This window comes from Meles meles, chromosome 6 (assembly GCF_922984935.1).
Source record: "Meles meles chromosome 6, mMelMel3.1 paternal haplotype, whole genome shotgun sequence".
NCBI lineage: Eukaryota > Metazoa > Chordata > Mammalia > Carnivora > Mustelidae > Meles > Meles meles.
Genome location: NC_060071.1, coordinates 6,725,990 through 6,752,510, shown reverse-complemented (window position 1 = coordinate 6,752,510; position 26,521 = coordinate 6,725,990). Strand labels below are relative to the sequence as shown.

The window sequence follows — 26,521 nt, the reverse complement described above, 5'->3', positions numbered from 1 at the left end:
ATCAGGCTGGCCACAAAGGAGGGTTTAAATGTGCCCCAGTGCCCCTGACACACATACCCCAGTGGAAGCTTCCCTGAGTTCTAGGGCCGAGGGCTGGGTTCTGGTTCTCCTCACCCGTGACAGCGATGACGACGACGCTGAGGAGTCCCGACCTCGTAGCGCCGTGGTGAGCGTCAAAGGAGGGAGCCCATGTTTACGCAGGACGGCTGTGTAGAAAGTCGGTAACTGGTAATTATCCGCAGTCACTGGGAGACTAGAAGTAGGGGTTAGGCCGGTCGGTCGCAAAGACCAGTCTGACGGGCTGGTGACTGTTTCATTCCATTAAGAATCACCTGGGCCATCGTCTTGGAAATAAAATTCAGGTTCTTGGGCCGCAGCCCTGGAGATGCAGACTCAAGAATCCGGGGCCTGGGGCCAGGAATCTGCATTTGGACACATTTCACAAGTCACTTCCGGTATGAAGCCACAGTTAGCCGCCACTGGGGACATCGGCGACCCGCTCCAGCTCTGCTGTCACCGGATGACGTGGGTCCCCTCATCCTCCTGCTGGGAATCCTCCCCCTCAGTCCCCTCTGTGCTCTGGAGAGCCAGCTGAAAGGACACGTCCCTTTGTCTTGGCTGGACTAGAAATATTCAGTTCCCAATTCATAGCCACTATGGAACCGGAGTTCACCAAAGTCCCACCTGCCCGGCGGCGGGGATAGTGAGGGCCCTACTGCAGGAGTCCGGGGAGCGGGGCCTGGCATGAGGACCCGCCTGCTCTCACCTGACACACGGCCCCGTTTTCAGCCAGCCTGCTGTCACCTAAGAACTGGGATCGCTCGAGCCCCTTCCTAAACTCAGCGGTGTGGAACCACTGTGAGCACGGACTTTGTGTTCAGAGAGCCCAGCATTTGCTAAGTAGGAGGATGCGGGACAAGTTTGTTTTCATTTTTTTTTTTTTTTTTTATCCCCAAGCACAAAATCTTAAGTGACAGCCCTGGCTTTCCGTTTGCTGCACGAGCGCCACCTGCCGTTGGCAAGAGCTCGTGAAATGCGCGTTTGGTGAACTCAGATTAGGAAACCTGGGCTCTGGGATCTGGGAGGCGCTGTCCACCTCAGAGATCTTCAGAGTCCTGGTGTCCTGCTGTCACATCCGCCCCGTCCACCGAGGAGAGAAAGAGGCAGCTTGGTCCCCTGGAGCCCAGAGAACTAACATCCTGCAGCCAGACACACTGGAGGGGGTTGGGGGGTCAGGGGGTACCCGTCGCCCCGTGTGTGCAGGCGCTGCCCGGGCTCAGGTGCCCCCCAGCGTTGTCACGAGACCTACTCACTGAAGGACAGTGCCTTGCTTTAAACCCGTGTCACCTTTTTCTCCTGCCAAGGCTTGAGGGCGAGGAGCCTTTTCAGCACTGGGACGAAGGCAGCTGGCTTCCTTGACGCCGAGGCGGAGCAGGGAGGGCTCGCCTGCCTCTGCCGGGGCCGCACGGGAGTCCATGTTGCTGGTAAATCTCTCCTAGTTGAGTCCTGAGAACCGCTTGCCAGAGACGCATCCCCTCCCGCTGGCTTCTCACCCCCGTAGCGCGCCGGCCCTCTAGCCAGCGCCCGCTTGCCGTAGTCAGCAGAGTCTCGCCCCCGCTAGAGAAACCCACGTTCATGATGTGCTGAACCGCTGAAAGGGGGGGACAGGTCCCCCGAAATGACACGCTTCTAGTGGACTTAGCCTCGTGCCCTCAGCACCAGCTGCTGCCCGCTCGTCCTGGAAACGTGTGTGGTCAGACTCAGCATAACTCTGGTTGAATTCCTCATTTGGAACTTTGTTATAAAGACTCTGGGTTGTGAATTTGTCCAGTGAGTAGTGACCAGACAGGAGTGTGAGAGGGAAGAGAAGTGGTCCCAGAGGATGACCCGCAGAGAAGCCCTCCCGTGACTCGTTTGGTTCGTCCCACTAGACACCCTTCTGGGTAATGGGGACCCAGCCGCGAGCAAGACAGAAAACTTTCCTGCCCTCATGGGGCTTAAAGAAAAGGGAAGGGAAGCTTTCATGGACCGGTTTCTGGTAAAATCAATTCTTCGTTCCTAAGGAAGCGCTCAACAATCTGGCATTGCAGAATCTGCCAATAATAACATGATCCAAATACCAGCGTTTCATTTCAGATCGGGTATGAGAGTCTGTGTTTTAGACCTCACAGCACTTCCCAAAAATAGAATGATGTTTGCAAAGCAGCGAACCAGCAAGTACGTGTCAAAAATATATTTACATACTAGGCGGGTCGCCTGGGGGGCTCAGTCGGTTGAGCGTCTGAGTCTTGATTTTGGCTCAGGTCATGATCTCAGGGTCATGGGGTCAAGCCCCATATTGGGCTCCACACTCAGCGGGGAGACTGCTTGGGATTTTCTCTCTCTCCCCCTCTCTCCGCCCCTCCCCCATCTCTCTCTTGAGATAAATTAAGGCTTTAAATGGAATAAAATACAACATACACATTAGTCATATGGTACTGAAGGAGTCCTCATCCAGTTGGGAGGGAGAGGTCAGGAGCCTGGGGTCCAGGCCAGGAGAGGGGGCAGGGGCCCCTTGGAGAACAGTAGAGAAGGTACCAGATCTCCCACGTGTAGTCCTGCTCCTGGCTGAGTGGGTGTGGGAGCAGCGCTGAGTCTTCGCATAGTGTTTTTAAGCAGACTTTCCTGCTGCGGAGAAAGCCGGGCCCCACGTTCCTGGCCAAGTGGTGTGTATATTCTCTCTCACTTCGAATGGGCAAACTCCGCAGACTGTGGATGCATTTATGACCAGAGCAAGGACTGTCATTCATAAAGTCCTTCTATACACATGTCCCTCCATCAGATCTGTGTTTACCGTGGAAGAGCTGTATGACCGTTTTAACAATCAGTAATTTTGTATCAGAGCCAAGCAAAGGGGGCGAAGCTGCTGAGTTTAGACAAAACTCTGTGGGCAGAACTCCAGCCTGGGAAACAGCTCGGCTTTTCCACCAGTGAAGCGGACCAAATGGCTTGCCGGTGGCATCTTGGGAATTACTGCTTGTTTTTGATTGCTAATTTTCTTCTATCAAGAAACGAGGGTGTGTAGCTGACCCTTTCACTTAGTAATCACATTCCTATTAAAGTACATCCTAAGGGGAAATATTCTGGTCATGCAGAGAGCAGGTTAGTGGGTGGCCTTCCCTACCTTTGTCTGGGCTCCATGCCCCTTCCTGCCCCACAGCCTAGCTAGGCTGCAGTGAAGGATTCTGGGCCCGCTCCCCAGTACAGAGATGGTTTTCTTTGGCCTCTCTGCCCTGGAGCCCTCGTGCCTGGGTCTCTTAGGTGCAGAGGCTCCACTGTCCTTCCTCCCAGAACCCACACTGTTCCAGACTGCTCTTGGTTTTGCCCCCACTACCGTATGACTCTCTTGTAGAGCCAAGCTAGAGATACCCAGCTCATGTCCAGTATGAGAGACAGCCGTAAATTATGATCCACAAAGTACAATGGCAAACAAGGAAGTTTTTATTTTTTTAAAAAAATCAAGAAAATATGTAACAGGACTGAATGTATGTATTAAAAATAGGGACGGGAGGCGCCTGGGTGACTCTGTCGGTTAAGCGTCCAACTCGATCTCAGCTCAGGTCTTGATCTCAGGGTCGTGTGTTCAAGTCCTACATTGGGCTCTACACTGAGCCTGCTTAAAAATGACAATAAAATAATAATACGGGGGGAAATGTGAGGAAGGCAACTATGTAAGGCTGTAGTTGTCATTACAGTAGGGTGGAGGAAACGGGAAGTCCTGCTTTAATGGATATAGACTTTCCGATTTGTAAGATGGGAAAGTTCCAGAGATCTATTACACAACAACGTGACTATACTTACTGCTACGGAACTGTATACTTAAAAATGGCTAAGAACGTAAACCCTGTATGTTTTTTACCACCATGATTAAAAGTTTAAAAAAAAAAAAAAAGACTGTAGTAGGGCAAAGCCTGGAAGAGAAACTCCCGTCCCCAAATAAAACCGTTTTCTTACGTCGGTGTGGTAACACTCTGGGGAAACACTTACTCTACCATACTTTTGCGGTTCCATTAGCATATCACTTTCAAGGTGTGTTTTAACGTTGCCTACATCCACACCCTGGGACTTCATCACCTGCCGTAATTTGCAGCACGCCTGCCCTCTTGTCCCTTTCTGGACTGTTGGAGTCACGGGCACCCAGTCTCACAGAACCTCTCTCCCTCTGTCACCCTTCGTGTCTTCTCGCAGACTCCAGAAACGTGGTTTTGGCCACTCTCACGGCCTTTCAGCACTCTGAGATCTTACTCACTTGAGTCAGGAGATTTGAATTCTTTGGGGTGTTTGGTGCGTTCTTTCCCCGGCTCATTCTCCTCTGACTTCAGTTCCTTTTCATCGATGCTTGGTCCAGTCATGGTGCAAAGTATGAGTTGGGAAGTCGAGCTTTCTCTGAGCAGCCCCCCAGCAGTAAAAGCAGATGCTCAGCTCTTCCTTGTCCTAGTGGATTGCCCTGCACGTGACTGTAGATGCCTGTCTCATTCGGACCCTCTTGTAAGTGATTTAAAAATCCATCTCCTGGGACACCTGGGTGGCTCCATTGGTTGAGAGCCAGACTCTTGGTTTTGGCTCAAGTCATGATCTCAGGGCCATGAGACTGAGCCCCGTGGGGGGGGGGGGGGTCCACACTCAGCGGGGAGTCTGCTTGGAATTCCCTCTCTGTTCCCTTTACACCTTATGCACACACCGATCTCCCAGAACCTGAATTATTTCAAAGCAAATCCCAGCCATCGTATCATTTCATCCAGAAATATGTCATTTGCTTGCACTAAAAGACACTAAGGACTTTTTCTTAAAGATAAGCATGATACCATTATCATCCTGAGAAATGAATGATTCCCTCAAATCCCATTTCTACTCAGGGTTCAGATTTCCTTGACTGTTTCACAGAAGTGTTTTTAACGGTTGGCTTGTTTAAGTCAGGACCCACGTAATGCCTGTGCCTTGCCTTTGTTGAGCTGTCTCAGAAGTTTCTTTGAGTCTCTAAATCCCCTCCCTCATTTCCTTCCGTGTGTTGTTGTTGGTATTGAAGAGATCAGAACCTTTTAAAAATGTGTATATGGAATGAATGTATTTATAACACATTACTCTTGATTAGGTTTTATTAAGCCAATGCAAAATGAAGTTTCAGTTCCGTACTTCTATACCCAAAGGTGGTGACAGGCTCTCCATACGCTGAGTGGTAAAACGGAGAAGCAAGGAAGTTGTGCCGGCCAGCGCTGGTGGAGGAAGACAATGGTTGCAGTGTCCTCGTCCTGGTCATCCTTGAGCCCTGGGCCCCTGGGGGTCCACAGAGCTTTTCAGGGAGTGTATGACCAGCCCGCACCCCAGCTTCCTTCCCTCTGCATCCCCTCCATATGCAGGACATACTAAGCAAAGCTAGGAAGTCAGCCAAAGCAGAAACGGCCAAGGGCCAAAGAAAGCTGGGACGATGAGACCGTTGGCTCCCTGAGGAAGGGGCAGCCTGGTTCCAAGGTCAGAGGAGGGGGTGCTGGCAGAGGAAACAGGTTTTGGTTCATGGTTCGGGTGACTTCCCACCTCCTTCCTCAGCCAGACCACCAGGCAAGTGTCCAGTTCCCTGTTTTAGTCGGGGTCCTGCCCCTGGTGATCTGGCCCATCCTTTCTGTTTCTGCAGTGTTTGGGGAGACCCTCGTGTATTTATAGAATGGCCTTTTGACCTTGAAGGCAGTCATAGCCTTAGCCCACAGTTTAGGAGTGTGTCACAGACCATGGAAGCCACAGACTGCTTCTCTTTGAACCTCCCACTATCTCTTGGTTTTTTAACCACAATATTACAGGAAATGTTTGCCATTCCAAAACTGAAATGTGGAAGCCTTGGGGAAATGACTTTAAAAACTCCCTGGATTTTTCAAAAATACCTGTGAACCACCCAGTCCTCTCCTTGGCCATCTGGGATATGAAACTGACAGGTGCTGTGCGGGAATGGTGACACCCAGATTCGTTCCCAGGGTGGGAGCAGGCCTCGAGACTCAGACGTCTGCAAGGCAGGCGTTAGCATGGACTCCGTGGCAGCTGTGTTTGGGTTCACAGGCAGGGAAGAGAGTGCTGAGCGGGAAGGGCCGAGCCAGGCGGCGAGAGTTAGCACGTCGCCTGTTTGCTCACCTGCCGTGTGGCCAAGGAAATCGGCTGTGCCAGCGCATAGAGAAGGTTGCCCCTTACTGCCTGAGTGTGACCCGGAGCCAGTCCCTTGATCTGAGTCCATGGTGGTCTCCTAATCTAGAGTGGGGATGGTAATACCTGCCCAGTGCCGCTGCTGGGGGGTCAGGCGGTGACCCTCACATCAGGCAGCCCGAGTCGTGCTGACTGCACGCACTAGCTCTGGCGGCAAAAAGACGTCGGAACTGGCCCCAGAAGCCATGCCCAGAAGGAGGGGGTCACCGTCTACTTCTCCTTCCATTTACTTGCCCCTTGAATGTTCTAAGGCTAATCAGAAGAGCTCAAGTGGGGCGCCTGGGTGGCTCAGTCAGTTCAGCGTCTGCCTTTGGCTCAGGTCATGATTCCAGGGTCCTGGGATCGAGTCCCGAATCGGGCTCCTTGCTCTGCAGCGGAGTCTGCTTCTCCCCCTCCCCCTGCTCATGCAATCTCTCTCGCTCACTCCCTTTCAAATAAATACATAAAAATCTTCCAAAAAAAAAAAAAAAAGACCTCAAATGGTATGATTTCCCTTTGCTTCTCAAACAGCAACGGAAGAAGTTTTTAGGTTTTTCCCTGCACGGTGCCTCTCCACAGCCACCCTCCCCTTACACACTCCAGTTACTAAGCCGGGGAAAACCTTCCTGCCGAACAGAGGTGTTCAGATGTCAGTCCTGGCAGGGTCCGTGACAAAGAGAAGGCCACCAGGCTGGACGAGGGTGCCGGGACCGTCTCCCCCCACAGCCAGTGCCCCCAGATGGCTTTCTCATGGGGGGCTCACGTTCAGCCAGACTGTTTCAGTGTCTCCATCGGTCTCTCTACGGAGAGTTTGAGTCCACGGGCAGAGACCTGTGTTCTGGGGTCAGGAACCAGCGCCGCCACCTTCTCCGGGGTAGAAGTGCTTCGAGAACCTTCTCTGGGGCGGGGGCACCGGCGTGTCCCTCCAGGTGCCGTCCCTCACGCTGGCTGCCGTTCTTTCAGGGCCCAGGAGACCTTCATGCAGTGGGACCAATGCCGACGCTTCTACAACTTCCTCATGGCCGACAACATGAAGAAGATCATCCTCTCGCACAGGTACCGCGCCTTCCGCGCTCCCCCGGGAGACAGTGCCTTTCTGAGCTTCTTTTCCAGTCGCTGAAAGCCAGAACTCTGGTTCCTCCAGGAAAACATAATGAAGGCAGGGGCGCTGCAGCTTCTCTGCTGGTTGCTTTGTGACCTGCTTAGGAACAGCTCGTCCCAAGAGGCCAGATCCACCAAACCATGCCCTGCCTTCATATAGCCAAGATGAGAAACCCTTCTCCATCACTCTTGCCCAAACCGGAGCAATCCTGAGGGTGGCTTGGCGTGGCCGAGGAACCCTTCTCCTTGGGCTGCTCGTGTGCTAAAGGATCGAGGATCCTCACCCTCTGTGGGCTCGAGGGGTTCTGACCAGCAGCCGCGTGACAGCGGTCTAACCGCCAGGTACCGGCTGGTGTCCACAATGCCCCATTCACCATGTTCCCCATGCTCATCTTGCCTCAGTCCTGCTCAGAATCCTTTGGTGGGGTAGCCCCCGCCACTGCTTAGAGCAATTCTGGCGTGCAGTAGAAGTCAGTAAATATTAGCGATGGTTTTATTGTTATGACTGTTATTATGGAAAGAATCCCTCCCTCTTCCCCCACACCTGCATTCCCGCTGCGGGACTGGGCCACATGGAAACCCCTGTGCCCTCTGGCCTCTCCCACACCACTGGGGCCTTGCCCAGAATGCCCTTCCCGTCGTGTCCGCCAAGACTCTAGGTCCGTCTCAGGTCTCCTCCATGAGGCCAACTCATCCACCCCAAGTTGTTGTTCTGTCGCTTCCCCGGTGTGAATCCTGCGTCCTGACCTGCAGTGTAGAGCACTGGAGGGCTTGGGCTGGTTCCGATTCCGCCCAGAGCCTGGCACATCGTGGGCTCAATACAATTTCAGGTGGGGGGTGGATCTCATCCTGGGAAAGGCAATCCGACTGAATGATCAGCTGCTTATTCTCTTTATTTCAATGGTTAAAGGAAAAGAGGGTACTGCCTCTCCCAGCCAAGCACCCCAGAATGGGCTTCCTGTGGGCAGGGCTCACGGGGAGTCTGGGCGAGCCTGGCTGGCGCTCACAGGCCTCTCCGGCTGCCAAGCTGTTGGGCCCTTGTGACTGGGTAGGTGGGTGGAGGACAGAAGGAGACTTCTGTCCCCTGGGCTGACCAGATGTAAGCTGTCCTAACTCAGCTCGTGGTGTTCGGGCCCTGAGGCAGGCGTGGTTCAGCTGAGGTTCAGAGGGGCTGTGGGTTTGCCAAGGTTCCAGAAGGGACAAAGCCAAGCTCTGACACCAAGTGCGGGCCCTTTTTCAGCCTGTCCACACCTCTGGAATGGGAAGCAGCTCCTCCCAGGGAACGTTTGTTTTGCTACAGGGCCCAGTCTTGCCCTGTAATTAATTAGTCCAGAAGGTTCATCATGTAATTATTAACAAAATGAGACAGTCCTCTGAATGTGCTTTAGGTATATTTACATTTTTAAAAATTTACTACAGAAAGCCCAACATCTAGAAATTTTAGGGCCACTTTAAACTGTGAATTCTAAACTGTGGGTATATGATCTTCCTAATAATCTTTGGGGGGAAATTGCTAAGGGAATGTGTTCCTTTGTGAGCGAGGTTGTGAGTAGATACCAGAACGTTTAGTTTCCGTGAGGACCTTTCTCACCTGGTAGGGCCAGACCGCAAACTCAGTCCTCCATCAGCTGGGTGCCTGAGATCTTGCAGGACTAAAAGTCTGCTTGTGCACATTTTGTGACCTCTGCCTTTATCATCATCCTCTCAAGATGGATCTTTTTCTTAAGAGAAATGATGACGGTTCTGAGTATACGTAAGCTTTTTAGCGGACATGTTGGAGGGCCGTTGACTTGCGCCAACGCTGGATGAGTTTACCGCTGTCTTCCTTGTTGAGTGACAGAAACAGTTCCTAAAGAGAAACGGACGGTGTCAGCACCCACAACCGTAGAAGAAGACCCCCCCCCCCCCAGTTTGGCTGACCACCTCCTACTCACCGCAGAGCCCATCCTAAAGCCCTCCCTGCTGCAAAGGATTTGTAATGCAGTCGACCCTTGAACAATTTGGGCTTGAACTGTGTGTTTCTACCTATATGTGGATTTTTCTCAGGCCAGTGCCGTAAATGTATTTTTTTTCCCTCAGTAACGTTTTCTTTTCTCAGCTTACTTTATTGTAGGAAGACAGCATGTAATACAGATAACATAAAAAATATGTGTTAACTGACTGTGTTATGGGCAAGGCTTTGGGTCAACAGTAAGATATTAATAGTTAGGTTTTGGGGGAGTCAGAAGCTCTGTATGGGTTTTTGACTGCCATAAGGTGGCACCCCACCCCCACAGTGTGCAAAGGTCAGCTGTATTCACCTAGGCTCTAAGCTGGTCTCTGTCTAGCTGCCCCTGAGAAGGAAAATAAGATCTTGGCCATCACCTTTCTGCAGTTATCCAAAAGTCAACATTGCAATCTCATCCTCTGGGACGTGCCGAAGGCTGAAGGGATCTAGTTCTAACTTCCCCCATATGCCTTCTCAAAGACTCTCCTGGCTTGCCTCGGGGCCAGGAAGCAGGCTCTGCCATCATTGCTCCTCACCCATTCTTTAAACTATTTTTTCAGCTTTACTGAGGTGTAATTGACAAAATTGTCTGACGTTTCACGTGTCCACCATGATGATTTGGCGCACGTTCTGTTCCTTATTCATCTGCTGCTCTGTCTCATTCTAGGCAAGCTCTTTTTGGAGACCATGTTAAGAAACCCCAGAGCCTGGAGGACACAGACTTGAGCCGCCTCTACACAGCCACGTCCCTGATGCAGATTGATGACAACGTGATGAGGTGTGCGCGTGCTCGGGGACAGGGTGCCCGGCGGGAGGCTGCAGGCCGGGCCGGCCCAGCATGAGGGCTTTCTTCGCCCACTTTAGTGTAAAGGGGTTTTATTGTTTGTTTGTTTGTTTGTTTGTTTGTTCTTAAAGATTTATTTATTGAGAGAGAGACAGAGAGCACAAGGGGGAGAAGCAAAGGGAGACAGGGAGGAAACTCAGGCAGACTCCTTGCTGAGCCTGCAGCCCAACGTGGGGCTTGATCCCATGAACCATGAGATCCTGACCTGAGCCAAAACCAAGAGTCAGTCGCTTAACTGAGTGTGCCACCCAGGCGCCCCAGGGTTTTTTTAATTCTTTGAATAAAAGAATGTCTCATGTTTAAAAACTGAAGATCACACAGAAAAATCCAGATTTCTAGTTGCTCTTACAACACAAGGAGAAGATGTCCCTGCTCATTCTGCACTCCTGTGTGGCATAACTGAGCTGGAACTGGGGAGCTGGGGTGCATACACCCTGCTGTTCGTGGTCCTTACCCTATTTGCCGTGCCCTGACCCTGGGGCAGGGATCACTTGCCACATAATTTGCATTGAAAGGAAAAGGAAATATTTCTTGTAACCATCCATGTCTCTATCAAAAGTCAAAAAACAAAAAACAAAAAATAGACCAAGAGAGCTGTCTTTGCAGGAAAACAGAGCCTCTTTCTTTGTGAGCAAGAAGCCTCTCCTCCTGGTATCCTATGCAAACCCCGCCCACTTTGTTCCTTCACCCTTCACCTACCTGCCCCCTGCAGGCACCCGAGGCTGAGAACCCAACAATGTCCTCTTTCCCGGAACCATACTTTCTGATTGAGCTTACTGAGCTTAGCCTTAGCTGGAAAAAGCAATTGTTGATCTCTGACCTCACAGTTCTCTTTAAAAACCTCATCCCTGGGGTGCCTGGGTGACTCATTCAGTTAAGTGTCTACCTTCGTCTCAGGTCATGATCCCAGGGTCTTGGGATCGAGCCCCGCATGCGGTTCACCTGCTCGGCAGGGAGCCTGCTCCCCCCACCCACCACCGCCTGCCGCTCTGCCTCCTTGTGTGCTCTCTTTTCTCTTTCAAATCAATAAATAAAATCTTAAAGAAAAAAAAAACTCATCCAATGACCATTTGATACCTTCAGGCGTGGTCTAAAGCCAGCTAGGGTTCATCCAGTAGATAAGCAGATACTACTTATCTTCCTTATGGCATTTTAGTAGCTTTCTTACATCAGATAACCTTGAAATATGCCTGTTAACATTTACACAAAGGAGACAGAAACCAGAAAATCACTGGTACGTTGAGAAGGTGAGAATGGATTCTGCCCACCCTCCCTGGATCATGGTGTCATTTTATTGTGGCATCTAATGAGAAAGAAACCAAACACTGAAATTCCCCATTCATCTTCTGAATTGGTGTGAGCCCCAAAGAGAAGGTTCTTCAACTCTCCCTCAAGCTCTCCCTTTTGAATTGTGCTGGGTTGTCGCAGTTTCCACGAACATGACCAGTTGGGCAGCCTCCTCATTATCCCGTCACCAGGAGGACTGGAGGACTGGAGTGCTTCCCCGGCCCGCTGAGACCACACAGGGACTGCTTGCACGAGGACAGGTGCCCCAGAGATGACCACTGCTCTCGGCCTCTCCCCCTCAAGTGGGCCCTCACAAGTGGGCCTGTGCCCCCCGGGGCCTTCCCAGGCGGAGATGCCTGCACAGCCCAGCAGTGGAAGACAGCCACAGCTTCAGGGGAGGCACGGTCTCGTGAAGACCCCGGTCAGAATAGAACAGAACTGCCAGTCAGAAACCAGAGACCCTAATATGTGTCAGAAAGAGGTTTCCAGAGATCCTCCGGCCTGAGGTTGAGTCGGCCTGATGGTGTCAGAGCACAGGGCAGAGCCGAGCAGCTGGACTTCCGTGCAGGAACAGGGAAAGTTCCGTTAAACGTCTCTGACTGCAGCTCCATGGGTGGGCTGAATTGGTAACTTTGGTTTTCTGTCTCGCACCCATTACCTGAGACATGTTCCTTTCCAGTTCCCGGTGGTCAGGGTTCCTTTGCTGGGAAAAATTCTGTTGAAGAGAAATTTCTCTTAAATGCCTTTGCATGTCGGTTTCCTAGTGTCTGCAGTGACATCTGGTTTTATCATGACTCGAAGGGTATAACACCTGCTAATAAATACTGTGGCCAGTCCTTCCTGAGCGATGACTGGGCCAGGCACCGCGCTGGCAGCACTTTAATGCCATTGGTCCCAAGGCCATTAAGGAAGGCACCGTCTCTAGCTCCGTCGTACAGAGGGAGAAGGTTAGAGTTTGCCTGAGGTCACAGAAGCCTGTAGGGGGCAGAGTCAGCTCAGTGTCCAGTCTTGTGACAAGGATTGCTTTATCCTCCTTTTCATGTGCGTGTGTGTGTGTCGCAGGAAGTTCCATGGCTATAACTCCCTGAAGGAATATTACGAGGAGGAGAGCTGCATGCGGTACCTGCACCGGGTGAGTCGGGGCCGGGACCCGGAGCGAGCGGGAATCGGGGGCCCCGCCTCCAGCTTCGCGCACGCGCAGTGAGCACCCTCCCCAGCATCCTTGGTGGGAGCTCAGCCAGAATGGGGCTTGGACCCCTACGGCTGTTGGCTTGGGTTTGGCTTCGGACCCAAACTCTGCCCCTCGGGGACCCCCGTGTATTAATCCCAGAGCTGCCCCTCGGTGCAGGGTGGGACCAGTCTGCTCCTGCCTCTGCGGAAAAGACCTTGACGTTACCACAACACCCACTGGTCCCTCAGTCTTCGTTTAACAGTGAGATCTTGCCCGCTTCCGGCTGTGGCTCCTGGTAGATCTGTGTAGATGTCCTGCCAGCTGGGACCCTTGCTTTGGCCCCTGTGCCTTTCTTTAGTGTGACGGCTAGAACTAAACTCAAGGTTCCTGCCATGATCTGGTGAGCTCAGGGGAAAACAAATGTTTTTCTGTATCCCAATGAGGAGGAACAGGTGTGTTGACAAGGTCACCTGGCTTAGACTAATGCAGTTTTCAGCAGCTGCAATAAACGCGGGGTGGATTCGTGACATCCGTGGCCAGCCTCAAACTCGCCATGTTTTCCACCTGCACCACCACCGGACCAGTCTCTCATCATTCTGTCTCTGGACAGTTGTTCCTTTTACTCAAACACAGGATTCCCATTGGGCCCCGTCAGTGTCCACCTGCTGGTTTGGCCCACCGCTCTCCCAACAGAAGCAGGTGACTGTGAATTACAGCTCTGCCATCTGTCGTATTGGCCACCAGATGCCCCCCCCCCATCAGTTAGCATCATCCCCCAGGCTTTGGGTGCCTTCCTTTAAGCCACTGTGGAGCCGTTGAGCTGCCCAGAGCCACTGTTAGAGACCTCCTGCTGAGCACAACCAGCTGCTGTACCCCCAGAGCCTGGCTGTTCAGTAGCGTCCAAGCGCCCCACCCCCCATCAGCCCATCTGCACTCAAAGGAAAAGTCCTGTCTTACTAAAATGGATGTTGAAGGCTTCCCAGTATCCACCAGGCTCCTCCTGGTTCTCCCCTTCAGATTCCTCTAGAAAGTCTCCCTTGTCTGGAGAGGAGCACACTCCTGTCTTTCCTCCCCCACACTATAAACGGAATGAATGGGTACATAACTCTTCATAAGGTCATTTTGCTGAAAGGTGGGCTAACGAGATACCATGAGGATCATCAGAAATATTTTGCCAGGGAGCCCCACTGAGCTCTGCCCTCACTCCCTCAGAGCACGTGGGTGACCTAGAACACCAGGAGTTTTTCTCCTGCGCACACCTGCCAGGCTGCCAGGAGATCACATGGTTAGATTCATGCTGCTGCCCGGGAGGACGGGGCACCCTCAGTCCACCCATGCAGCAGACTCTGAGCAGTGGCCCTCTTCCCTTTGCTTCAAAGACGTGGCCGGTAGTGCGTTTGAGCCTGGACTCAATGTCGTCTGAAACAGGGGATCGATCGTTTATTTCTGCCTTATTTTCTTGTTGCAGATCTATGTGCCTCTCATGCTGGTTAACGCAGCTGATGACCCCTTGGTGCACGAAAGCCTCCTAACCATCCCCAAATCGCTCTCAGGTAAGCGTTCCCTCCTGCTGCTCCCTTGGCCACTCAGCACATTGCCCTGGTAAATTCTGTCGCCTTTACCCTGCTGTCACCCCCTAAAGACCAGCCTCTACGGGGAAGGATGTCCTGTAGCAGAGTTCTCATTCAGCCAGGCCCGACAGTCCTGGGGCTGTGAGGGGGCCTGGGCAGAGCCTTCTCGTGTCCTGTCCTGGTTGCAGAGACGACCACCATTTATATCCGCAGCCACAGGGGCTTTGGGGGAGCCCTAGTGTTCACTGAAATTATCGTGTCAGGGTTAGGCTTCCGTTAAGTCTGAAAGTTGGACTTAAAGAGATATTTTGACTTAAAATCCGACACGAAAAGCAAAACAGAAAAGCCAGTTCTGTTACCTCTTGAGACAGACAGCCTCTCCATCTGGTTTGAAGATAAAAATATAAGCAACTGAGAAAGCAAAGAACATTGCTCTCGGGAATGTTGTTGTGCTTCAACCCCAGGGTGGATTCGGGGGGGTGGGGGGGTGCAGCAGAGGGAAACACTTGGGAATTCCAAGGGCACCTTGCACTGAGATGCAGATCCCCACCCTCTGTAGCCCCCTGCGGTCCTGTTTCTCTTGTAAATATCCCGTGTTCACCAGTCCTGTTTCTCTTGTAAATATCCCGTGTTCACCAGTCCTGTTTCTCTTGTAAATATCCCGTATACACCAGTCCTGTTTCTCTTGTAAATATCCCGTATACACCAGAGCGCCGGGGCACTCATTCTCCCCAACCCCAAGCTAGAGGAGTACATAATACAGCGGGCGGGGCTCAGGGACCTGCTCGGAGTGGTTGTTGCGTGTGATGCAGGTGTGCTGGGTGATAAAAGCCCGCCCTCCCGTCAACCCGCTAGCAAGCCGTAGGCTCCCCCCGCGAAAGCCAACCGCTCGGTTTCCTTCTGATGTCCAAAGCGACACTGTAGTTCTCATGCTGTCACACAGAATTTAGGAAATAACTGAAAAGGAAGAATAAGGGGGATCTGACAAGGAAGGGGCCCCGCAGAGCCAGAACCATGCAGGCCAGGAGGCTCGGGCCCCTGTCAGTCCATCCCCTGGGAGGACAGATGTGTCCTCTGCTCCCCAGCCACGTGCAGCTGCCCACTTGGCCTCACCCCGCCCCAGCGGTCTTTCCCAGCAGCTGGGGAACTGAGCCACACACGGACTCCTGAAGTCAGGCCCCAGGGTAGCGGCGCTCAGCACGGCCATTCCGTATGTCTCAAGCATCTTTAACACAACCTGCAGCTTTAAGTGCTGGTTTAGTCTTAAACTATAAGTGTCTGTAAGGAAAAGGCATGGACCCCACTGACTTGACCTTGTTCTCTAGCAAATAATGGCATAAATTCGAGGAATCCCTGCTCAAAGCCTGGCCCCCACCCGTAGCACCTAGCATGGGCATCATCTGGGAGCTTCTTAGATCCCAGCTCCTCCCCTGGCCTCAGTGAAATCTGAGAAACATCTCACTATGTCATTGAAATCAGCCGGTCAGCTTTAGCGACGCCAGTGCCTGGACTCGCTCGCGCTCACTCACTCTCTCTGTAATCTACGTCCAAGTTCGAGAACCACTTAGATTTCAAAGTATTTCTTAAGCTGGTGCCCATTCCGCACCCAAGCCAAGCCACCACTCCAACACCTGCTAGATCCCACCGCCTTGTCCAGCCCACCTAATCCCCCCTCTACCCCGCGCCCGATCTGGTGAACGAGGCCGAGTGAGTGGGAGTCAGATGCCCTCCTGCTGACCTTCACCTGTGGGGAGAAGCCTGGCCCCTCCGGCCTTGGAGGTAACCAGTCACCCACTCACTCTGCTGCCTTCCTCCCTCCCCGCCCGCAGAGAAACGGGAGAACGTCATGTTTGTGCTGCCTCTGCACGGGGGCCACCTGGGCTTCTTTGAGGGTTCCGTGCTGTTCCCCGAGCCCCTGACGTGGATGGATAAGCTGGTGGTAGAGTACGCCAACGCCATTTGCCAGTGGGAACGTAACAAGTCCCAGTGCTCGGACACGGAGCAGATGGAGGCCGAGCTGGAGTGAGGCCTCCCGGACTCCGGCGCGGTCCAGCCGCCTCCCCTGGAACCCGCGTCCCTCACCGGCGGATTCCGGTCCCCCATCTCCCCGCGGTGACCTGGATCTGACCTCACGCCATCAGCGGGGACGAACCCCCGCCCCCAAGGCACACCTGTGCCGGAGTACGCTGCCGTCCCTGGGAGCTCCAGGCTATTTTTATGCTTAGTTACTGGTTTTCTCCATTGCGTTGTTATCCGTGGTGACAAGCGACAGGGTTCTCACCGTCCTGTCCACTTTCAGCATTTGATTGCTTTTAAGCCAATGACATCTAGTTTCCCTATTAAAAATGTGTCTGAACAGCAGTCTTGCTTTGCCAATCAAAAAGGCTTGTCCCCAAGAGCAGTGAAGGATGTATGCTATTTTGTGGTGGTCGTGTGTGTCCTTACGTAGACCCTGGTGAGGCCTCGCCCAACGAGGCCGATGCCGAAGAGGCCGGTCCGCTTGGGCGCGTCAGCACCGGGGCCTCCCGCCACGGCCGTGTGGCTCCTCCTCACATGGCCGAGAAAGTTCCCTAGAGTCACAAGCCAGGTTCCTCCTTTACAATCTTCTAAGACAGTCTCCTCTCACTTTTGCCAACGATGAGAGTTACCTGGGGCACTTGTTAAAAATTCAGCCTCCCAGGTCCCTCCCCTGGGAGAGGCCGATTCAATGGGTCTGGGAAGGGGTCTGGAGATTTTAATTTTTTACAAGTGCCCCCGGTGATCCTCATCACCGGGCAAATTTGGGGAACACTGTTTTGCTGCAGCGCCTTTCCATGAGAAACATCTGGGTAGCTCATTTTTTGGAAACGCATAGGTAGATGGGTCTCTTAGCTACCAGGGGCCTCCTAGGCAGCAGGAGATCCTTAGCTGCCCTCGAGTGGCTGCAGTGTGATGATGTCTCTGGAGAGGGCCCGGTGGGGAGGGAAGAGTTTGGGTAACTCCGGACTCTGCTTTTCCCTGGCTGTATGACCCTGGACAGGTCCCTCTGAACTTTCGTTTCTTCACCAAACGGGGGACTTGGACCGGGTGGATGGCCGAGACCACAGCCAGTTCGAAAGATCCATGACAAACTCAGCTGACTGAGGTTCGAGAGACCATCCCTCCAGGGAAGCCCGGGAGTAACTCTCCTGTCTACACCCGTGGATGTCATCGTTTGCCTTTTTTTTTTTTTTTTTTTCCCCGTGTCTCTCATTTTCATAGAAAGAGGTGTTTGGGGTTTTCTTTTGTTGTTGTTTTTTGAAACATTCAATGGTAGTTTTACTTTTTTAACCCAAGTCTTTCTAGCTCTGGCTTTTGATACCCAAATAATTCAAAAGCTGGATCTGAGTTTGGAGAAAGATCTTTCCAGCCATAAAGGGTGTTATTTTGAAACCAGATTTTTAATTTAATAGCCTATATTTATAGCCTTTTGGATAGATCTTTCCAAAGTGTGTCCTTTCAAACGAAAATGATATTTGAGGTTTCAAGTACTCCTTTCCTCTAGTCCTGCAGGACTTGAATATCTAAAAACCCTGCACTTTGAAAAATCAGCAGTTGCTATCTGGAACAAAACAGAACTATGAGTGAAATTGCCTGGATACACTTTTTTTTTTAAAATATCCTTGTTTCATCTCCTTTGCTCCAGGACAGATAGGATTATAACTAGTGGGTCTGTGTGGATGTTTCAGGGGTAAAAGGGAACCACCTGAGGGCCTGAGGCGGGGGACGGGGGGCGCCTATGGCGGCCACAGGTGGATGTGGTTGGGTGCCGGTCCTCGTGACTATGATGGTCGGTATCCTGAAGTTGTTTTCTGACAATCGCCAGATCATCCTAATCAATACCATCGAGAACAGCCACCGTCTCCAAAGGTCGAGACTTCGTGGCCCCCATCATTGCTTTGTTGTAATTTCTCACACACACCAATTTCGTTATTGTGACTTTCCCCTGCCCCCAACTGTTATTTTCCTAGTGGATTTTCTTTCCATGTTCTTTTAGCACAAATGGGCACTTTATCATCTACCCCCTCAATTTGGAAGCTGGTCCCCTCCCCTCCCTTGCTTTTCCCTCCACCCAGCAGCACAGCTGTAATCTAGAAGAGTCACTCACGGTCCTGTTGCCGCAGACCCTTTGTGAAAGTAGGGAAATGAAGCAATAAATGAATGGGCCCGAAGCGCTATCCCAGGAAGCAAGAGGGGCCTTTGCCCGTTGCCTTAGATCACATCTCTCGACCTGTTCTAACAGAGCCGTGGCCAGGTACCAGCTCCATTCAGGAAGAGAAAAGACAGTCCTGTTGTCGCACCCTGTGGGGCTGGTGGGGGACCAGAAGTCCCTGGAGCCCGGTGGTGGTGGTGGTGGTGGTGGTGGTGGTGGTGGTGGTGGAGGAGAGGGCAGGCCTGGCCTTTGTCGCCCCACGACCGGAATTTACCCCACAGGACTGTGGGGGCCGCTTCCCAGCTGAAATCTTTCTAGTGTGTGACTCTGAATGGCACTCACATTCCATTTTGGCTCACATGAAATCAACTGAAGTCCTTTGTTCCGGCTTCAGGCTCTCAGGCATGGAAATGAGAATGTGACCGTGGCGGTCTTACAGGAAAATTCTTGTTTGTCCCTGAATGAGAGCCCAGAGGCATTGAATTGACAAGAGTTGCAGACCTGCCTCATAAACAAGGGAGCGGCATTTTATATGTAGGTCAGCTTTTTCCTTCCTCCAGCTTTCTTGGCTTTTCCTCCTGAAGTTATTCATTTCTGATAATGGGAGCGCTCTTCTTGCTCTGAAGGTCCTCTTTGGCCTAACACAAGGCCGAATTTTCAAAGAGCGTTTGAATATTTTAAAAATCGGAATAAAGATAGAAGTGGCCGTAGACCTAGACAACCCTATCGAATCCTATCGCAGGGGTAACCCATTAAACACCAAGGAGGAAAAGCACCCACATTTCTTCCGGCTGTGCTCCCTGCCTCTCTAAGACAATTTGAAGACAACGAATGAGTGACAGGTCCCGGCCAAACTAAGATGATCTAGAAAATGCTGTCACATCTCCTTGATAGGTTTTGTTAGGAAGTTTACCAGACTTCAGGAAAAACCCTGCTCTTCCCCGTGGCGATTCCAGAGCAAAAGAAAGCAGGAGGCTGTTCGTCATCACTAGGTTCTTTTAACCTCTCTGCAGCATTACACGCTTGTAGGGGACCCTGTGACATGCTGACATGCTGAAGGGAAATATGCCTGAAAGAGGAGCGTTTCCTGTCTTTGACCGGGTGTTAGGGAGTCAGGGTCCAAGACACCTGGGTTCTCATCCCAGCTGGCTCTAATTCTCGTTGGACTGAGGGCAATCCCTTCACCTCTCTGAGCCCCAATGCCCTCACCTTAGACCATCTGGAAGACCATCTACTTACACTTCGTTTGCCTAACCATTCCCACCTGCCTTCTGCAGCCCTAGCAAGTGGCTGCGGCTACGCAAGGCCCCAGTCTTATCTTGGGGGGCCTTAGAGAGAGGGAGCCCCTGCACCAAGCCTTTACCGGTGAACACCCTGGATATGACCCAAAACCCTGTGTCTTTGGCTTCTCTTTAGAATCTCCGTTGTCCTCTCAATATCCTTGCTGTCCCGAGGGTGGTCTTGTGACTGGGACAGGTGCAGACCGTCGGAACAAGGCAAATATCCCCCACCTTCCGTGGGACTCGGGCAGAGCATTGAGACCCACAGTCCTGTTTCCCAGGGCAGAAAGCCTTCCCGCTCAGGCTTTCATTCTGAAGCCACAGTCTTCATTAAAGCCGAGCCTTCTGGATAGCTGAGCCTGGCTGGCATCTGAATGAGAGCTCCCTTTGTGACCGTGTGACTTGAGAATCCCCTCTGCCGGCCCCAGAGAAACAATGTGTGTGTTCTTGTTTGTGTTTGCCAGGCAAGCAGATGTCTGAGATGTGAGGGGCTTTTCTTTTCCTGTGCCATCGATCGTTAGAGCCCAAGTAAAGATTCCCTGCAACGTCACGCCCAAAGAACTCAGGGTTTTGCCCTCCAGGCGCTTCTCGCCACAGTAGCCCGAACAGCATCATCTGGCATTCTTGGTGCCCAGAAAGTCTCCCCTTGCCCCTAGAGCATCCCCTGGGGTGCCAGTGATCCTGCAGCACCAGAATCCAATTTCTCGTGCCCTGGCAGCTGGGAGGGAAGCCACAGCAAAGCCAGAGACTCTCTTCCCGTGGCCTGTGTGCATCTCCGCTATGTCAGGAACCCCCAGCCCCCGACAGTACGCGCAGTTCAGAACCGGCCGAATGTCTCGTCCCCCCGACGCCTCTCTTCCTTCTGGGCCTCGCTCTGTTTCCAGAGCCACTTTGGATTCCTTGGAGGCCTCAAAAAGCCGGGAAATGTGGCCAGTCTATGGCACTTAGAGGCCGAGCAGTGGAGGAAAAGGGTTTTTTCCTCCCTCTGTTATCTAAGCAGAAGGAAGGACCCCCTTCTTCAGAAGCTAGGATTGCTTTTGCCAAACTGTACTGGGAGCTGAGGAAAGGGGAGCGGACCCCTGCTGGCAGTGAGAACTGGAAGGCCATCCAGAACAAACAATGCTCCCTCTTGCCCCTCTCACTGCCACTGCTGCCCCCGGACGGACGCCGCAGCCCGGGCACCCCCGCTCCCTCCCCAAGTGGCCCTGGGAAGCCGGCCGCAGAGTCTGGCTCGCCAGCCATGCTCAGCCTCCCAGACAGGACAGCTGCCCCTTCTGGAAGAGTCAGCCTGCCCCCGCCCCCCTGAACTGTTTTTCCTGGCATGTATGTGGAGAAAGCTTCTTTCTGTGTATCTAACAAACACGCTGGAATCCATTTCTAACCAGTGGGCAAATCTACCTTGACTCTGCTCGATTAGCAATGAGATCGAGAACCTACCTTCTCCCCAGTCTGGTCCCCACTAGCCAAGAAATCTGTTGCCATAAACCGGGGACAGTCCACTTCCAGCGTCTGCAGAGAGACCCTTCATCTCCCAAGGCCTGCTGCTTCCCGACCACCCATGTTGAGGAGTCCCCAGTCCGCGGACCCCCTCGGTCCGCGCGCCACCTGCTTCTCTCCCAGACCGTTCCCGGGGACTTGGTCCATCCCAGGGGCAGGACTTGGCTTTTGTCTGGCTTTTGTCTTGGCCTCTTCCTTTTTCCTAAAGCACAAGTCTGCGCAGAGTCCTATCAGCTCTCCACACCAGTCCCGGACGACCTGGGTCTCTCCCACTGCCTCAGGGAGACCTTCCCCATGCCTGAGCTCCTGACTTGTATCATTACAGCTGCCTTAGCCACACCAGGGCCGGGGGGCGGCGTGGGGGGCTGGTTCCATCTCTCCCTTCCCCGGTCGGACTCGCTCAGCCACGCTCTATGGGCAGATCTGCTTCCAGATGGATTTTTGAGAACCATCACTCTCACATTCCTCATTTTTGTTTTTTTGTTTGGTTTAGTTTTCTGAAACGTCCGACGCTGCCCTAAAAACCATGTCTTTCTGAGTTTGTGTTCTGAAAGCCTCTGTGCCGCCAGATTTTGGGGTGGGGAGTACAGGATCCTCCAGCACATGGGGCATTTAAGATTTGCAACTAGCAATGCAATTTTTTCTAAATATGAGGATATTTACCTTTATTAAGAAATTATACTAAACAACGGTGTCCTTGATCATTTTCTGTTCTCATATGACTTTCGGCTCTATTTTGATTCTGTGTGGTGGTGAACGAAGATCATTACAAGCAAAAACTGTAATTTTGTTATCTTTGATTCAATGGAATTTCTTTACTTAAATAAAAGGCTAAAAATATGGCGTGCCTGTGTGTCCTTGGTCCTGTGGGAGTGTCTGTGTAGAAGGATTCTTTCTGTGCCTTCACCAAACGTGAGCTTGAAGGAAGCAGGCAAAACCGTCAAATTCTTATCACAAGAGATTATATCCCAGCCTTGCAAGCAATGACCAAAGAAATGACCAGCCGGCGGGTTCTCGCACACCCAAGCTCTCCGGCCCAAAAGCCAGGGCGTGAGATACCAGCCCTGGAATTGCCTGCTCTCTAGACAAAGTGAACCTTGTAGATGAAATGTGAGGGGAGATGGAAATAGTAACTGCCATGCAGGATTTGCATGCTTTTTCTAAGAATGTTCTAGAATGTTCTTTGAAAAGACTGAGTGAACATCACCTAAATTAAGGTCCTGTTGGGTTGGGGGCACCTGGGTGGCTCAGTCAGTGAAGTATCTGCCTTTGGCTCAGGTCATGATCTTGGGGTCCTGGGATCGAGCCCCATGTTGGGCTCCCTGCTCAGCGGGGAGCCTGCTTCTCCCTCTCCCTCTGTCCCTCCCCACTGCCCCCTGACTCGTGCTCACTCTTGCTCTCTCCCCTCTCTCAAATAAATAATACAAAGATTATATTGGGTTGGAAAAAAACTTACCCTGGTTGGTTGATTGATGGTGGTGGTTTCTTCTCTTTTGTGTCTATCTGAATCCAAGCTGAGGTCTTTATTCCCACCAGGAGAGTTATACGAGTCCATATGCTCTCCTACCCAAGAGCTTTGCACTCCATTTTCTTACCTCCTTGTCTAGGCAAAACCTCTGACAAGTGAGGGGAGGTACGGAATGGTTTTGGAGGATGTTCCGTAACATGACCGAAGAATGCCCACTATCAAGTTTCACAGTGATGCCCTCTCTAGGAAGCAAGCTTCCCCCACTTCCTTTCCCCCACGAAACAGCCAGATCCTTTTGATGCCAGAAAACCAACATAAACAGTACTACTTGTGAAGAATACCATAGGGAAGTAATCTCAGGTCCAGGATGCGGGGTTGGTTGATGCCAGCAGCTTGCCAAGGCGGTCGGCACATTAGCGGAGCCTCTCCTGAGGCAACCCTATAGATCTGTGCTCAGGAACATTCACCTACAGTCACTCGCCATCCCAACGGTGCTGTATTTTATTGCACCTTTCATCAGGAGGCCCCTCTGCTCTAGCCCTCCGGGGGAGCACTTTCCCATGGGAAGGACCAAACACCTAACTGAATGGCTGTCACATGTATGATAGCCTTTCTCCCCATTTCCCTCTCGGGGATCCCCCTTTGAGGGGGGTTACCTGTATCCACATGATTAGGAAGACATTACAGGCAGTTTGGCCTTGAACTACGGAATCGCTCCCCCGAAAGGGTTAAGGTAAACCCCCCTCTCCTTGTGACTCTGTGCACCCAGAAACTTCCTTCTGATTCATGCTCTCTACCCCCATTTAGAACTGCCCAGCATCTGTACCGAAGATAGTTCGGTTTCCTCTTAAAGTTCCTCCTTTATCTGATGATGGCTGGTGAAACGGATCTGGGATAAATTAAGTTGTAATTTCACTGTTCCCCTTTGCCTTCCTACCCGCACCTCCCACAGCCCCAGAAAGAAACATCTGATATGAAGCATGAGCAGTGATAGGGCCAAATGGATTTGGAGCCAGAGTTGTTGGTCAAGGTCCATTCCTAGCCACATCACCGCTCTCTATCCTTTTTTTTTTTTTTTTTTTAAGATTTTATTTATTTATTTGACAGGCAGAGATCACAAGCAGGCAGAGAGGCAGGCAGATAGAGAGGTGGAAGCAGGCTCCCTGCTGAGCAGAGATCCTGATGCGGAGCTTGATCCCAGGACCCTGGGATCATGACCTGAGCCGAAGGCAGAGGCTTTAACCCACTGAGCCACCCAGGTGCCCCCCGCTCTCTTATCCTGAGCAAGATTTAACCTCAGGGGTTTTTTTGGGGGTTGGGGTTACTTATAAGATGGGAATAATTATAAGAATGCCTATCTCTGGAAACTGAGAGGATCAAGAATATTCTTCAAATTAAGAGTGTTATTTTGGGCAGTGGTTTTGGCTTCGTCTGCTTGGTTCTCACTCATAAATCACTTCCCGGGACAGTGTAGAAACCAGAAGAAAAGAATGTGCGGCTTCCACTGGGAAGTCTCAACTGCTGGCCCATAGGGGAAGCTGAGTTGGGCCTGGATATGGTTTTCAAAAACATTCCTGGGCTTGGCAGTGCTGACCAGCCACACAGAAGCATCATCGGACCCCCGTCCCAATTCTTTCCTTCCTTAATATGATCACCTTCAGAAATTAAGCATACCTGCCCACACATTTCCTGCCTGAAGGTGGGACAGCTTCTGGGCACAGCCCCCAGAGAAGATTCTGGAACAGATAGCCAGTGTCAGCTGCTGCCTTTCCACAGGGGCTTTTGCAGCCCTGCTTCTCTGCCCTCTCGGCTCAGGAAAAGAGAGTCAAGTGCAAAGTTGGCTTTTATATCCTTAGACATTAAAACCTGAGACATTAAAAGCTGAGTGGCTTCCTCCAAATCCTTGCTGCCTCCGTATGTCAACACACAGGACTTGCAGCGGTGTGTAGTTGGACCTCCTGGGAAGCTTGGAAAGCTCTTGATCCCCAGGCCACATCCTGGACCAAGCACATCAGAGTCTCTGGGGATGGGGTCTAGGCCTCACCATTTTAAAGCTCCCCAGGAAATTCCACTCCCCGGGTGGCTCAGTGGGTTAAAGCCTCTGCCTTCGGCTCAGGTCATGATCTCAGGGTCCTGGGATCGAGCCCTGCATTGGGCTCTCTGCTCAGCAGGGAGCCTGCTTCCCCCTCTCTCTCTGCCTGCATATGATCTCTCTCTCTCTCTCTCTCTCTCTCTGTCAAATAAATAAATATAATCTTTAAAAAAAAAAAAAAAAAGAAAATTCCAGCCTGCAGGGATCTCGTTAAACTGAAGATTCGAATTTAGCAGATCAGAGGAGGGGCCCAAGATTCTGCACGGTTAGCAAGCCCCCAAGAGGGACAGATGCCACCATCTGGGACCCCCACTGTTAGTCATGAGGTTCCTGGGGATCCTGTGAGCTGGTTTCCTCTACTCTGCCCTGCGGAGTTTGCCAGAGCCACACCTACTGTGGGAAGTGGGATTGAAAGATGGCCCAGTTCACCCCTCGGGAGACTCTTCAGCCCTTTTCCTGGCCGCCTTCCCTCTTCCAGGGAGCTCTGCAGACCACCAGGTGGCCTCAGAATCCTCCGGCACCCCTTAGGGTAACCGAGAGACACTGAGCAGTGTGGTGAGTCTTGTTCAAGGCTCTCTGAAGCCGGTGGCCCATTTCCCTACTGAGACCTACATCCACACCTTCACAAATGGCCTCCATCTACTGACCGCCAACATTCCCCAAAAGTCCACGTGAGGATGGCCGAAATGCATCATTGTGACTTTGCAAAACCTCACTTCTGTGTGTGTGGCCGACTCCCAGCCTCATCCCAGATGTCTTCAGAAAGAAAGCCATTCCGCGCAGCAAATGGCTGGCATAAAATTCATGTTTCATTGTCCCCCTTCCCATACTTGGTGGCTTTCAAAAGAGTATTTTATTGTCCCTTTTCCTCTCTCATGAATGTGGCGGTGGCGGTCACATATAGGAATCCAGCATGTAGGCAGCTGGGATTTTGTGAGGCTGAGCATGGATGATTTTAACATTAACATTTGTGGTCTTCAGACACGTTCTCCCAAAGGTGGCACCACCCCTTCTGGACAGAGAGCTGGACCGGCCCCCCAAGTCTCTTTCGTGCCCTGCGGGTCTCTGCGTCTGGAGGGGCAGTACCAGGGAATGACCAGCAGGGGGCGATGCCAGTCCACAATTGGAGCTGACTCACTGGGTCCCAACCCCACGGCCTCTTCCTCAGAAAGCCCCTGGGCTTGCTTGTCAGATCCCGACCCTGAGATGAGGTGTTAGCCCTGCTGATTGTAGGGGTAACCCCAGCGTCCCATTTGGATCCGAGTGATAGCCGAGGCCGCCCCAAGAGCTTCCCTGTTGGCATCTGCCTGCGGTTTTCTCCACATCCTGATCTCATTTGTAAATCAGAGCCCCCATCAGCCAGAGGGTGGACCTGGGCTGCACTTACAACAGCTCCGGGCAATTAGGGACCAAGGGAAAGACAGAAGTCATTCAAGAGGGATGTCACCACCGCTCGGGGTTCACACCCTCGTACTTGAAATACCTTCTCAGCCGCGGATGTTCTAGGAGATCCTTTGGCAGGCAACCGGAGTACCTTCCCTCTTTCAGGCTCCAATAAGGGTTCCATGTAAGATTTGATTTGGAAAAGGGGATCCTCAACTCCGAAAGCATTTTGAAGGGTTTGAAGAAAGGGTTTGGGGAAAATCCTCACCGGTCAAGCCTCCCAACCCTCCACCCGCGATAATCTGCTATGACTCCTCCTCCAGCTCAGGAGTCCTATGTAAATATCATTTATGACCATGAACTCTCAACTGTGATCATTTAAAGAAGGAAGCTACCGGGATATGAGCGCACCCTGCACACCCTAGAAAGAAGGGATATAAGAAATCAATGCATGCGTGTGAATGC

The 26,521-nt window shown here is 52.0% G+C and overlaps 1 protein-coding gene across 1 annotated transcript in view; it reads left to right on the top strand.

The window, feature by feature from the left end:
- The window catches only part of ABHD2 (abhydrolase domain containing 2, acylglycerol lipase), a 99,652-nt gene extending 77,697 nt beyond the window's left edge, over positions 1-21,955 (top strand). The window contains exons 7-12 of the mRNA XM_046010126.1: positions 7,168-7,260; positions 9,960-10,070; positions 12,486-12,555; positions 14,063-14,147; positions 15,995-18,536; positions 18,567-21,955. Of these exons, the coding sequence (XP_045866082.1) occupies positions 7,168-7,260; positions 9,960-10,070; positions 12,486-12,555; positions 14,063-14,147; positions 15,995-16,191 (556 nt within the window). The 3' untranslated portion in view covers positions 16,192-18,536; positions 18,567-21,955. The remainder of the gene's footprint in view (positions 1-7,167; positions 7,261-9,959; positions 10,071-12,485; positions 12,556-14,062; positions 14,148-15,994; positions 18,537-18,566) is intronic.
- The last annotated feature ends 4,566 nt before the right edge of the window (positions 21,956-26,521 follow it).